General features: G+C 38.3%; 1 protein-coding gene across 26 annotated transcripts in view; it reads left to right on the forward strand.

Annotated features, from left to right (window-relative positions):
• PARD3 (par-3 family cell polarity regulator) overlaps positions 1–14,832 on the forward strand; it is a 454,313-nt gene that overhangs the window by 308,199 nt on the left and 131,282 nt on the right. For all 26 annotated transcript variants that reach the window (XM_065055093.1, XM_005504176.4, XM_065055083.1 and 23 more), the window contains 2 exons: positions 686–913; positions 6,123–6,339. In XM_065055093.1, the coding sequence (XP_064911165.1) occupies positions 686–913; positions 6,123–6,339 (445 nt within the window). The remainder of the gene's footprint in view (positions 1–685; positions 914–6,122; positions 6,340–14,832) is intronic.

A 14,832-nucleotide genomic window follows, 5' to 3' on the forward strand; every position in this document is an offset into this window, starting at 1 on the left:
AATGTGCTGCTTTTCCAGCTGGATAACTGGTATTGCCTGACTAATTGCATCCTTTGCACAGATATTTTTAAACAACTTCATGAAATCCCAGCAAATCAACTGATGTTTCTCAGAAGCATTTCATTATGAAATTGTTAGCAATTTGATGCAAGTCTTTAAAACTCGATTAAAAGCAAACGACATGCTCCTTGAAGCCAGAAGTCAGGCTACTTTGCAAAGACTGTTACTCTAAACACAATAGAATTCCTGCCCATAATCCACTCTCTGTTCATCACTTGCTGGTACAGATGCCATTTTCTGCTCAAAACAAAAATAATTAATAGGGATTTTAAAATTTTCTTAGATATATATCTCTGCTGTCTTTATGAACTATATTTTACAGCCCCACGATTACCTTATCATTCAAATTGTTAAAATCGTAATAATGTATTTTGGTCTCTCTTAACTGATTTGAAAACCCAGACATTGCTAATGTTGTCGGTTTTGTTGACTGTGACTTGACGTACTCATTCACTTCTGAGACCAACAAATCTGCAGAGAATTCCCTACAGATTATTAAGAGATGATGTGAATAATGTTAAGTGTGTCCCCAAAGATTTTCAGGATGGATATGCATAATCAAGCATGCAGTTCTCAATACTAATTCTAATTACCTTTTTTTTTTTTTCTTCCCTAAATCACTAAGGTTCCCCAACCAGAGATGTGGGGCCTTCATTAGGTCTGAAGAAATCCAGCTCATTAGAAAGTCTGCAGACAGCCGTTGCTGAGGTGACTCTCAATGGTGACATTCCCTTCCACCGCCCGCGCCCACGAATTATCCGAGGACGAGGCTGCAATGAAAGCTTCAGAGCTGCCATAGACAAATCATATGATAAACCTGTAGCAGATGATGATGACGAGGGCATGGAAACTTGTAAGTAAACTATTGCTGTACGTGAAGAATGCTAACAATGTTGGTTAATTCCTTTAGAAAGTGATTTAAAGTAGTAGAAGATAATTTTAGGATTTTTAAAGAATAGATCTAACTTCTCTTCATGAGTTTTTTTTCAGGCTTTTTTCCTTCATATGTATTAACAGATTGCAACACTCTGCAGCTTCCTTCCTTTCTAAAATAAGGAAATAAGATTATTAGGAATGTGTTTACTTGAATTACTATGAAAATTTTCTCTAAGACAGCTAATTAATTTGCTAATGTAAATTAGAAAAAAAGAATTATGCAGAAAGATAAAAAAACTACTGAATTCATGTTACAAAAATATGTGCATATAATTTTGAAAGAGCACATTTGTAGTGTCTGGGGGAAAAAAAGAAATCGCTGTCCTTTAATTAGAGTAAGGCTGGCAGATCTAATAAAATATAAAGTTAATGATCAGCTATTACCCACCCTAATGGGCATTCATTTACATTTTCAGTTTTTTAACCCCAAGTATGACCCAACATGTGGAGGATGTCATTAACATAAAAGAATCACTTCAAAGCTAACCTTATCATTATTGAACTATGTAAGAATGGGCTGGTAAAATGACAACTTGTATTGAATGAAAATAGTGTGAATGGTAAATTACCTCAATCAGAGGTTTTATTAAAATCATTGAATTTTTAACCTTCATGTTGTACTACTTTCAACTTGTCACATACCAGCAGAATTTTTTTTTATTCAACCTGCAGCTAGTTAGAAGTTTATGAATGAAGATGATGGTAGGAAGGCTGAAGTAGTAAAAAATGAATGCTAACAGAAAGTGCTTAGAAAGAGATTTTTCACTCTCTGCTCTTTTTAAATTTTTTTTGGTTTCAGAAAGTCTGTTTCATAAGTGTCACTCCCTACCATTCTTTTATAAGTTACTTGTGTTATCACTCTTTTATTTTTTTAAAACTCTTTGCCTTTTTTTTTAAATCTGCCTGTTTCTAAAGGTGTTCTGAGACTGAAAGGGAGGTCGTTTTGCCAGTCACTTTTCTGAAAGGTAGTTATGGATGGAATTAATTCTGCTTTACTTTTCCAGCACCTGGCAATTTCACACAGCAGTGAGGCTAAATGCTGGCCTGGTGCTGCTGGCTGTCACTCTGTTTCTGGCCAGGAGAAGAACAGACTTGAGAAAATGTGTATGATCCTGGTCATTCCCCCAGACTACATGCTGATGGTCTTTTGGGACATTAGACCATGTTTTTCTAAAAGGCACTGTTTGCTGTAATCACACCGATACTAATAGCCTGTTTTGAGGCATCAGATTTCCAAAGCTTATCCAGAAGTTGCAGATGGTTTAACTTCATTTGCTCAAAAATATAGCAATACTGTTGTCATGAAACGCTTTCTAGGTAAGTATAGGTTTATGAGATTACTGTAAGGGGTTTTGAGCTTGTTGATGCAAGGCACAGAGAGCAGCAAGGAAGTTTCTACTGGGAGCAGGAGAAAACAGGCAAAGTGGAAATGCTGTGGGGTCAGTCTTTGCCCTCATCTCTCTGTATGGAGGAAGCCATCTAGATGTAGTGGACCAAGAGCCATCTCTTGTCATGGCAGAGCAAGAGTGAGGCTGTTCTCAAATCTTACATGGCGAAGAAGGGTTGAGCAAAGGGTGACCAAGCTATGTCATAGAATCATAGAATCATTCCAGTTGGAAGAGACCCACAAGACCATCGGGTCCAACCATAATATGTGCATGGAACACATTCGGTTGAGTTGCTTGTGTTTTAGCAGCTTCCACGTATTACAATAAAACATCTAGGAAGTAACTCAGAAATGTGCAGAGCCAGGTTGGTAGAAGCAGGTGAGTAGCAAAGCACATATAGTAAGTTGTTTGGACAGAATTCAGTCCTCAGGGTCTTCCACTTCTCATGGTGGCTGTGAGAACTTAGCCATATGTTGCCTGGGACCAGCACAAAATGGCAGGTCCTCAGGTCTGTCTTTATGAGAACGTGTCCATGTTAGAACTGAAAGCAACTTTGGTCTGCTCCATGATATGTGTCCTCAGGCTCCAGACAATTAACCAAATGGTGTCTTCTGCTGGACAAAGTCTGGGCACATACGAATATGTAAAAGTTAGTTTAACAGTCTGGTTCTGACATGAATAATGCCTCACTGCTGCCACAATTAAATTGTAATTATTCAATTATTCAATAATTGTTTGAAATTAAAATGTGGCTTTCTTACATTACAAAACATAGGAAAACATGTTGGTGGTCAATTTGTTGATGCCCTTGAGGTTGGATTCATTTGTCTTACTTGATTTTTCCCCCTTTCTCCACCAGTGTTTCAAGATCACTTCTTTCTTCCAGACAGTGATCCTCTTTGGAGTAGCAAATAATAGCTCTGCAGTAAATTGTGTAGAGGAATTCTTAACATGTCATCACCCCAAATATGAAAGCCATAAAAATACAGGCAGCGCGTGTGGGAAAGGAGCAGTTTTCTCTTCTGAATGCATTTCCTGGCCTTGGAACAATGTGTTCTTAAATTACTAAATGTAGGATGAAAGTCGGGCAGCAGTGACCAGATCTGTGACAACATTTTAAAGAGTATTTGAGAATTTGAGATGATTTAATGGATGTAAAGACATAGCATTTGTGGAAAGGTGTGGGAGTTCAGCTTTTACAGGTCATTTTTCATGCCTTTTTTTTTATTTTCCTTCTTCTCTTAATACTTTTAATAGCTCACTGGAAGCAGAATGTTTATCTTTAGTGTCCTGAATGAGAACAAGGCATTTGGACTGGGAGAGATCAACAAAGCTTTCTAATCTTTTGCTGAATCTTAATTGCTGGAATCTAGGGCTGTATTAAATATCACAATAAGAGGCCTAGGAGCTTAGTGGCAAAATAGCTTCACATTAAGTAGCTTTGATTCCTCATGTGTATCTTTTCTGTTTTATGGCCTAATTAGGAGAATAGCTTCATAATACCTGTTTATGTTTTCTCTTTAGTACAGTGTGGTTCATGAAATGACACTAGTTTTCAGGTTTAATTGATGTTTAAAGTATACTCCGATTTAATTTTTGGCTTCAGCATCCCGCATGGGGAGGCAGGAGGTTGCACGAAAGGAAGGAAATAACAGCACCGAAACAAATGCATTCTGTGTTTTGCAGTAACCTGATGTCATTACTGCAACTTAACAAAAATTAGGAGTTTCATTTGTAGCCTGGGCTTGAATTTTAATTGAGCAGCATTTGCATTTGTTCTAAACACTAGTAATTAGGTATATGTTAATTGCAGAATGACTGTGCTACATAAAAGTGGAACAAGTTTCTTCATGTTGAGTCCTTCTAAGAAAACTGGAAATCTATTTAGTCCAATAGAGACACCAGCATTTACTCCAGGAGAACAGGCGTTCAAGTTCACAGCGCTCAGTCTAAGCTATAGGGTTAATTGCAAGCAAACTGTGTATGATAGACAAATATTTATTGCAGCACAAGTGTAGAAAGGAGCCAATATTATCTCCATAGAACATGCAAAATAAATGATAAGAGCAAGCATTGTTATGACAAGTTGTTCAGCAGCTCAACATAGCACAGTACACTTAATACATGTTTAGGATTAATTTAATGTATTGTTCTATGAATATGAACAACCATAGGTCAAAACTGATTAATCTTTAAAATTCTAGCAGTGAAGTACCAAGTATACACTTGACTTCAGAATTTGTCAGAAATGTAATGCATTTTTTTTCTAATTATATTCGTTTGCAAGTACATCTTTTAAATGTCTAGTTGGTTTTAACCAGAACAGATTGTAGCTATAAATTAACATGCAAAAAATTAGCATCTCTATTCCAAAGTGATTTTCAACTACTCTTTTAATAATAAGTAAATATCATCCCAGACATTGATTAAGAAACACTGTGACCAAAAAAAGTACAAGTACAACTAGTACAGAGGCATGTATAGAACAGGCCTATTAATTTTCTAAAATAGAATTATCTGAATATTAAAACCGTGCCTACAGTTGGGAAGCTGTGTAATCTACTTAATTCATAACAGACCTAAAGACAAGTTGCCATGAAATGCCAAGACCTGTCCTTTTTTTTTCCTGGTGGCTTCAGATTACTACTTGAGATTCAAAAAATAGTTATTAATGTTAAGATTTATCTGACATGATATGTTTTTCTTGAAATATGTTTATTTCATCTTCCAGGGTCGGACAATATTTATAGAAATCTTGGGCTACTCAGTGAATAAGTACTAAGTCTATTGGACATGTCTCTGTATTGTAATAATAATGAATAAAGAAGTTTTTGCAGGCAGGTATCTGAGAGAAAGAAGGGACTATATTGAATGGCTTTCAGTCAGTGATTTGTAGATTTTTCAGGTTCAATAAATTACTTGTAAGATGAATGTGAATGATGACTAAGAAAACCAAGTTTATATTCTACAGTGGTCTATGTATGAGAAATTTCAAAAGAATTGCACACTTCTATTGGCTGTAGAAGAGTCGCTGAGGTCTTGAAACAATAATATTAGTAGGAATAATAATAAGTGGTAGTAGTTAACATATGCTAAGCTAAAAAATGATTCTTTTTTCCTTATATAAGCCGTGGCCTTCAAACCTGAACAACCCAAGCTGCCCCATCTCAACCAAGAATAAAAATCATGATGCATGATGTGTTTTAAACTGCTGTAGGAAATTAAGTGGTGCGACAAAACCATTATGTTACTCGCAGCAAGAGAAAGTCTATTGAGACTCGTGTTGAAGTTAAACAGTCCTTAATGATTTCATATTTTTATGAGAGTATTACCATGAATTTAGTGACAGGGCATGCTGCACTGCTGTTGCTTCTTCTTGCAGGTTTTTCTAAAGTTCTCCTCAACTGATCCAGATGCTGAAACAAAATGGGCCAATTAACATCACTTTGCTAATCCTCTTTGTTAATCCATACATTATTCAGGGTACTCACAAAGCATAAATCAAGTTTTATAGTGTTCTGCAAAGGTGAATTCATTGCTTCTAAGAGTTTAATAGTACAAATGAACACTCCAGGAAATCTCCCACATGAACAGTGAGTTTGAAAAAAGAAAAAAAAAATAAAATAAAATTCTGGTTGTGCATATATCCTGCTTCAAGATACGTTATGCAAAATAGCAAAAAGACTACTCTTGTTGTTTGTTCTTATCCCACTGATTTTTCTTAATTTGTGCTTTCAGTGGAAGAAGATACAGAGGAGAGCTCAAGATCTGGTAGAGAATCTGTGTCCACAGCAAGTGACCAACCATCCCACTCATTAGAGAGGCAGATGAATGGAAGCCAAGATAAAGGCGACAGAAAAAAGGCTGGAAAGGAAAAGAAGAAAGATCGAGATAAAGAGAAGGATAAAATTAAGGCAAAGAAAGGAATGTTGAAAGGCTTAGGAGACATGTTCAGGTAGGTGCTTTGCAATCAAATGTAAAATGAATTATTAAAAGTTTCATTTTTTAGTTTCTCATTTATATTGTGACTGTTTGCTGAGCCCATATTTTACTATGTCAATATATGCACGACATATATAGGCTGATTTCTCAGTTTTTGAGCTTATGAGTGTTGTCATGAAAGAGAAGCAGCTCAGAATGAGAGAGGAGATAGCCGGCAGGCTAACAGGGCTGCAATGGAGAAAATGGTTTTAGTCAACAAACTGCTTTGGTCTTGGAAAGAGTCTTCGGTGTTATCTAAGTAGTGCACATATCCTTTGGAAGGTCATACAGTTTTGGGTTTTGTGTTTTTCTTAAACTGTGCTGCTCCTAATACTGTACCCAAAGCTTATGTGTTACTCGATGAGTGTTTTTCGTTGCTGTACTATTAAGGCTGTTTGGTATCATGGAGGCATGATGTGAAAGAGATGGATCAGTTTGAGATTGAAAACCCGCATGCTCCTCTCAAGGAAAACAGCATCTGAATAAGGTTGTGTGCTGTGAGAACCCACAGTCTGGAGAAAGGGTCAGTGAAAGACCAGAATTTTACCAAGCACTGAGTTTTCAGAAAGGAGTCATCTCTCCAGCAGACGTAGTGATCTGCAAGGAGCAGACTGCTGAGAGACACCCTGCTGTTCTGGGTGAATGGTGAAACATGACAAACACCTTCGATTACTTGTAGCAAGGGGTGAGAGAGCAAGAAAATCAGTCTTTCTTTTAGCCAGCTAGATTAAATAAATATGTTTCCAAGAAAAAACAATACTAAGGCAGCGTTTGTTTTCTTTTGCATATGCAGTGATTCATTATTTAATTTTGAAGTACCCATATTATTTTAAAGATTTATTTACAATGGTTCTCATTTGAAAACATACAAGTAGAGTTTCAGTTAACTTTCATCCTTTTACCTTCTTCATCTTGTAAAACGTTAATTGTACCTACCTGGTAATTGCATAGGTTCTTGAGAATTGTTCTACGTCTGTGAATTGTATTACCAAATTAGTTAACAGAAAAACTAGATAATTAGAAAATATTACTTAGAAAATGTGTTTAGAAAACACAAAACAATGTCAGGTTGTTAGACAGCATGTGCCAGAGAATACCGAAAGAGTCACAGGAGATATTCCCACATGTCAGATAGGAGGAGAGCACTTCAGCCTGCTCTCCTATGAGTCCCTTGGGGAAACCCACATCTTCTGGGTGTCTGCCTGCCTAAATTCAAGCCTAGAGCTGAGATTTGCACTCTGTGATGGGGAAGAGTGGAAGAGAGATGGAGAGATAGAGATACGAAATGTTGACTGGTTTCCTTCTGCAGTCTTTGTCATTTCTCTACAGCAGAAAAGAGGCAAAATTGAGATAAATTGTACGCGCTAAGTTCTGTGGACTCTATGTATATACTCATGGTATATTGGATACCATGATTGCTATCTCGTGGCTTCAGTCAGAAAGTGCTTACAGCATGTAGAAAGTCTGGGCAGCTCCTTGATCCTCAGTTTCTCCTGCATAATGTCCTTGTACGCAGAGGTGCAATAGCTGCTTCATCTTGCATGCTGTGGTACCCAGGCACGGGGCAAACTTGCAGAGGGTCTCATCCAAAGAGAGGAGACTTTGTGTTCCGGAGAGCTGGATCAGTGAGGGCTTCTCGCAGTGATTGTGTTTAGTGAGCTGGCTCAGTGAGGGCTTGTCAGATCCTTTATGCCCTCTGGCCTTAGAGCCTGGTGTCTGGTGTTCCCCTGTGGCTTTGAAAGCTCTAGAGGGAGCCGAGTGTGAAAGTAGAAATTAATACCATTTGTAATCAGGTGCTTCCAGCTAAATAGGAAATAACCTTGTCTATATGCTCGATATAACACTTCTGAAATCTTTAATCTGGAAACTACAGTAATTTGGCTGATAAGATCTGATGATCGCTTTGTTGTTTGCTCTTCATAACAGTCAACATTTCCTTGAGTTATTTTTTTCCCTCACTACCATTTCTGAGTGAACTTTACCTTTCAATCTCCTCTTAATTAACGTGGGAGAAGTGCTATCCGGATGCAGTTGACTCCTCCTGGATCTGTAAATTAGCTTGCACCTTGTCAGCCCACCCAAGAGAGGTGCTCCTGGCAAACAGGAAAGCTGATTGAAGAAATCAGGCATTATGCCTCATTTCCACTCAGTGTTTGATTTGCTTTGTTGACAGGCTTCTCAATAAAGTTGAGATAGGCTTTATTATGTCTGCAAGATAAGCTAGTGCTTCTGCCTATAACTTGCTTTGTTTTTCTGTACATCTGACATATATTGTAGATATCAAGTAATCACTGAAAGACGTTGTGAAATAGAAAATAATGATGACAGTAACATTTAAAATTCAAGCCATGATCAAAGCATAATTGGATGTTTTGGTTCTGTGTAACATTGTGATTTCTTTGTAGTTCCTTTTCTTTACTCCTTTTTCACTTTATTTCTTCCCTTTCAGTGCTCTTATCTTAAAATAATCTTTCTTCATTTGGTTGAATGGGCAAGAACACTTGCAGGATGAAATTACTGTTAACTGACACTTTATTCCAGTGTCTGTGTTTAGCCAAGGGGCTTTTTATTGCCTATATGCAAACTGGCAGCTCATAAAGTGGAGTCTATGTGATATATAAAAATAAGTCCCCTTGCCTTCAGTTAAAATCTTAGGATTTGCTACTGGGATCTTCATTAAACTGTACTGTGAGATGGAAACTCCCACTAGAGAACCCTAGGTTACATTTATCCTTCAGCATCTAGTCATCATTTCCAAGAAATCCCCAGATGATTCGCGTAGCAGGTTAAAATCATAAGTAAATCTTTTAAGCACTTCCATTGTTTTAGCGCTTGTATCAAACACAGTGAAGAGGATTGACGTGACCATGAAGCAGAACTGTAAAGCGTAGGGTGCAGCCTGCATGGCTCTGCCACACACAACTCCCGGTATTTCCAGAGGACCTTTGCTGACACTGGGCTGTGGACAGTCTGAAAGTTCACCCTTCTCACTGTGAAATAAATCTGAGCATGTGTGTATTTCTTTTTTTCAAATGGACCTTTCAGGGCAGAACAGAATAATTTATTTAAATTAGTCATTTGGCTGATCAATCTTTCTCTTCAAAGACAAATATAGGGCAAAAGTTAACCTAGTAAATAAAAATATTAGTCTATTGGAGGCAATGCAGATGCTGCAGAGCTTTACTCACATCTGAATGTGTTTATTTTACCTGAATAGCTGCATCATTCCTGTCCTTCTTATCCCTGCAGTAGGTGATGCGCCATGTCCTATGGCTTTAATCCTATACCAGGGGGAGGCTGTGCAGTTCCTTCTTCTCTGTTGCTGGCATTTAGGGGGTGCCTGGCTGGGCACTGTCAGCTGAGAAAATAGTTTTTGGAAAGCTGACACTAAGTTTTGCCGGTTTTTGTGTTTCACTAATGCTGCTTAAGTAGATGTATGTTTTGACATGGGAACATTATAAAAATCCATGTGCTTCTCCAAGTGCAATCTAAAATGCGTTCACTCGTTTTTGAGCCTGATTTTGTTTATTTTTAAGTAGAGATTTTGCTGCTTGATAAAAATCAACCTGAAAAAAACAAGCAGTTGATAAATAAGTCATTGTAGTGCTGCCTTAAGAAAGAGACTATACAGTTTCAAACAGTTCATCAGTAATTAGTGCTGGTAGGGATACATTAATTTGTTAGGCTTCTATATTGTGCAGTTCTTTGACATTCCTCTCCTCAGAGAGAAAACTGTATATGTCACATTCTTTTCCCCTCCTCCTGCCACTGTCACGTACAGGGTATTTTCATTTATGAAAGCGGGTGTCCTCAAGATGTAAGACAGGGACATCTGAGACTATTCTTATTTGCAGGATTTGGGTGATGATGAAATGACACTCTGCTGTGGTACAGATGATCACTTAACATCCCTGTACTTCATTCATGCTTATTCCCGGTGTACAAGCTTGGATATAATTTCTAGATGGGTGACTGGGATGGGTGAAGTAGTAGGTGACAGGCAAATGAAGTGGTAGCTCCGCATCTTTTACCAGCTTTCTCAAGCCGAATATAATTTCCTCTATGGTCATGCCTAAACCGTGGTTCTGTAAGACAGTGGCACCACTGCTCTTATGCCATTTTTTGAGAGCATTTACCTTGTTTGCAAGGAAGCAGCCAGCCATACTTGTACTGGGGAGTTTGTATAGGGGAAATTTCATTGGATAGTTTTATGGTAGAAAAATTATGTCCAGCAAGTGATCAGTCTCAGGAAAGGATATATCTGAGGAATAACTTCTTTAGAAACTGAACAACCAAGATGTTGAGACTAAGGAGGTAAAAAAAAGCAGCTTTGGGTTTCAAAAGGGAAGAAAGAAGTAGGGAGGCCAAGCTATCTTGTCACATCTTGCTGAAAATATTGGAGAGACAATCCCTGCTTGATAATAAAAACCTGCTGAAACAAGTAGACATCTATATGATCAGATAACAAAGGATTTACAAATACAAATAGTGTGCCTGATTTTACGTGGGGAACTGCTGAGGAAAACAAAAGATGGGGGATATACACATTGTGTCTTAACCTTGAGTTTAAGCAAGAAAATATCTGCATTGGTTTTGGAGGTTGCTTACGAAATGGTTGTCATATCATTTGAAACAACTGTGGGTAAGTATATGATATGAAATAAATAAATTTTCTGCTGTCAGAAGTAATACCTCAGTCCCACATAAATATAACTTTTCAATGGGGAACACAAGCACTGTGTTTTGAAGTTCGTGGAACAAGATAGTATGCTTAAAGTTAACCACGTGCATAGGTGTTTTTAGGCTGTCCTGTAATGTTGATGGAAATGTAAAGCTGTAGCATATGGTAATTGAACTTTAATTCCTCACTTAACTGTTGTAGCATACAGGTGGGTAAATCAATGCGCTGGATAGCCAATGCAAATGTAGTATTCCTGGATTACCATTAAAAGCTAATCCTAATTAGATTTAATTACACTTAAAATGATTACTGGGAGCTTTGCATTGTGGCATCTTCTAGTTCTGTGAGAGGAAACAGATAATTCAGTTTGCAACCTTGTTTAGCTGAAATCAGATATACTGTTGTCTTTCTCCCCGCCTCCCCCAGCTGCTTCCAAGGTGCACTGGACATGTCCAGATTCATAAACATATCATTTGTAGCTTTGAATTACACATTTCAACCACATTAGCCATCTGAGGCCTCTGACTGGGCATTTGGGAGAATAACCTACGTGGATTTCTGTTGCTTGTTACATGACTCCCTTGCATTGCCTACTCTGGTTTTCATTTAAGTTTTTCATCAAAATGTCTGTGAAGAGATGAAAAGCAAATCACAAGGGTTATACCATTGATTTAGTAATTACCTTCTTTCTCTTTCATTTAATAACAACCTTCAGACTTTTAAGCAGGCACATGACAAAAAGGTATCTGAGTTGTGTAAAATACTGTTGAATTATACCCTAATCAACAGGACTGGCAAATACCTCGAACTCGATAAAATAAAATCTGTGGTCTGATTTTCATCATTCAGTAGCATAGTAGGCAGCAATAATGGCATTTTCCTTGGAAGCATGACTAATAGGACTTCATATTGGTAAATTACACTTACTGATGTATGGTCTTAATAGAAAACATGGGAACGAGCTCCGAGAGTTGGATTTTTTTTTCTTTAGAGCTCTGTTCATGGCATAAACGCCATAAATCTTGAGCGTTAGAATACAGAGGAGGAGGTTATTGGTTAAAAACCTGTCGGTTGTATCATTTCAAACTTGGAAGCGTGTTGCTCGGACACTGCAATGTGCCTGGGTTTGCTAATCCTCATCTGAGAACATCGCCGACAGCTTGCAGTACTTGTGCTGAGACTTTCATCAGAAACACTGAGCTGGGTCATTGCTCAGGTAAATGAAATCTGGGGCTATTTGTGCTCTGTTTTTTGCCTGCTACTACTATGAACCAGCTGGCACGACTATCATTAAGTCCACATCTGCTTCCCCTCTTCTGCCACCAGCTAGAAAATGCGTGACCTGCTGCAATCCCAGATGCAGGCTACAAGCGTGATGCCTTTTCAAGCTTCAGAGGAGGAGCACAGTCCTCATCCTGGCTGCAAGTTAGACACTGCTAATGGCACCTTATTTACTGTGCTGCTCTGGGCTACTTTGTCCTGATCTGTTTGCAAAGTTATGTCCAGCCTGTGGGATGAACAGAATCAGAAAAGCCTTTCAAATGAAATCAGCCATGCAGCAAATTGTCATCTTTGATGCAGACAGTTACCCAGGACTCTTATAAATGTCTTTCAAAGCATTTTCATATTCTTCACTTCCTTCTTTCCAATTAAAAGCAAATAAGGGACTGAAAAAGATAAGCTTGATAGAAAATAGCTTTTCTCTCTTGGAAAGGCGAGCCATGCTCCTTCATTCTGCTCTGCACTTCTCCGCCTTCCCATTTTCTTCTGCTTGGTGGAATCAGTTGTGCTGAGGAAACGTTGAGTTTCATTGCCTGCAGCCCCAGCCACACTGGCTTTTGACTGAGCTGTCATTGGGGTGGGGGGCAGCAGAATGGCAAATTCATGCTTCTAAACCGAACAATTTCACATAATCTGTCAGGGATTTAAGGAATGCGGCTTTTTAAAGTGGTTAGTAAACTCTGCAACTTTTAAATGAAACACAGAGAGCGCTGGTATGCGATTGTGCGAGGGAGATTTCAAGTGGCAGATTAACGTAATCGTTTGTGGCTTTCTAGTTTGTCATTCTGACAGAAAGCAGGGCTTTGCTCTACGTATTCTTAACACTGGCTTTTCCCAGAGTAAATCTTGAACATGTAAATCTCATGGGTATATATCATATGTGTTGGTTCTGTTTTGTTTTGTTTTTTAATTTGAATAGAATCAAGGCTTTTGTTTGTATCATCCAGAAGTAAGTGTCAGGATGACCTGTTACTAGAGATGAGTTCATAGTGGATGGTAACATATTCTCCCAGTATTCTTCCTTTTCTTGTCAGTGAGTTTAAATAGAGAACCTTTGACACCTACAGCGCCGTCTCTGCCTGCAAAGCAAGCGCAGGAGGCAGGCGTGGTGACAGCTGAGCCCTCCACCATCCCGCCTGGCGCTCTGCGGCGCTTCTCTTCCCGGCCTGCCGGATGAATATAGAACGCAAGTGTCAAGGATGACACCTACTTTATAATCTCTGCAAAGCAAGCCTTTTCAGAGAATTTGTTGACAGTTCAGAGATTCAAAGTTAATTTCAGTTTTAGCTCCTATAGAAATAGAATTTTTTCCGCCACCTGATGTGATAATTGAAGACTAACTAGGCAGTATGCTAGTCCGTAACAAAGTATGGTAAATAAATACTGTCTTGAGATGTGAAGAAGGTGTTAGATGAAAAGCTGTATCGATGATATTTGTTCCTTTATCTGTTGGAAGTGTTCTTTGAAGATTTAATTTATTACTGATAGCATCTGTACATTGGTATACATTATGGATGCTGTAGATGATGCTCTTAAAGCAGAGTCTTCGAAAATCCTTTTTAAAAACAGGAATAGGAACATTGTCTTAGAAGAAAATTAATGCAACTCAACATATTTTTATACAACAAGATGACATCATCTATTAAGTCATAGTTACTTGAGGTACTTTAGTTGGCAGCTGCAGGACATCTGATCCTTTTCTAGAAGAAAAAGCTCCAACTTATGACTGTGTTTAACTTCTTGGGAGCAATGACCTGTGTTCGCAGTGCGTTGGCACACTGGTGCCTCCTGTGAGGGTTTCCATGCGTCCTACTGTTGTGCAGAGAGGTAGTCGTTAAGGACCGTATAAAAATATTTCAGTGGAAATGGCAAAATGGGTATAAGTCAGTATGATTTCTGGAAGAGGATGTACCAGAATAGAAATATTCTGTGAGGCCCTGCATTCCCTCAATGTAGGAGTAAGATAGTGGGTATAAGGCATTCAGGGCACTTATTTAGGTTTTCACATTGTTTCAGGGAAAAATAAGAAGAACGAAAGTTTTGTAGAAAGAATAAGAGAAGGAAAAAATAAAACCATAATTCTAATAGGGTATGCAAGTAGTATTTCCCCTATTTTGAATCGTCTGATGACTACTTCTGGAGGGGAAAAAAAAGATAATTCAGAGGAACTGAAGAGATATTGAAAATACTACACTCTTAGAGTGATTCAGGCAGGAAGGGAGCCCTGCTTGGTTCAACTTGTGCTCGCAGCAGTCCAAGCTTCAGTGTTTCATCCGCTTGCTGAGTGTCATGCCCAGTTGAGTTTCAAACATCTCCAAGGATGGAGGCTCGGCAGCCTTCCTCAGCAGCCTGTTCCAGCACTTAACCACTCTCCTGGTGAAAAGCATTTGTCATGGTAAAAGGAGATAGGAACAAGATACACTGAATAATCACTGGTACAAAAAAAAAATATCTGATTCAATCAACATGTACTTGTCCTTTTCATGAAAGCAAAAACGCGTGGAT

Source organism: Columba livia, chromosome 2 (genome assembly GCF_036013475.1).
Source record: "Columba livia isolate bColLiv1 breed racing homer chromosome 2, bColLiv1.pat.W.v2, whole genome shotgun sequence".
In the NCBI taxonomy this organism is placed as follows: Eukaryota; Metazoa; Chordata; class Aves; order Columbiformes; family Columbidae; genus Columba; species Columba livia.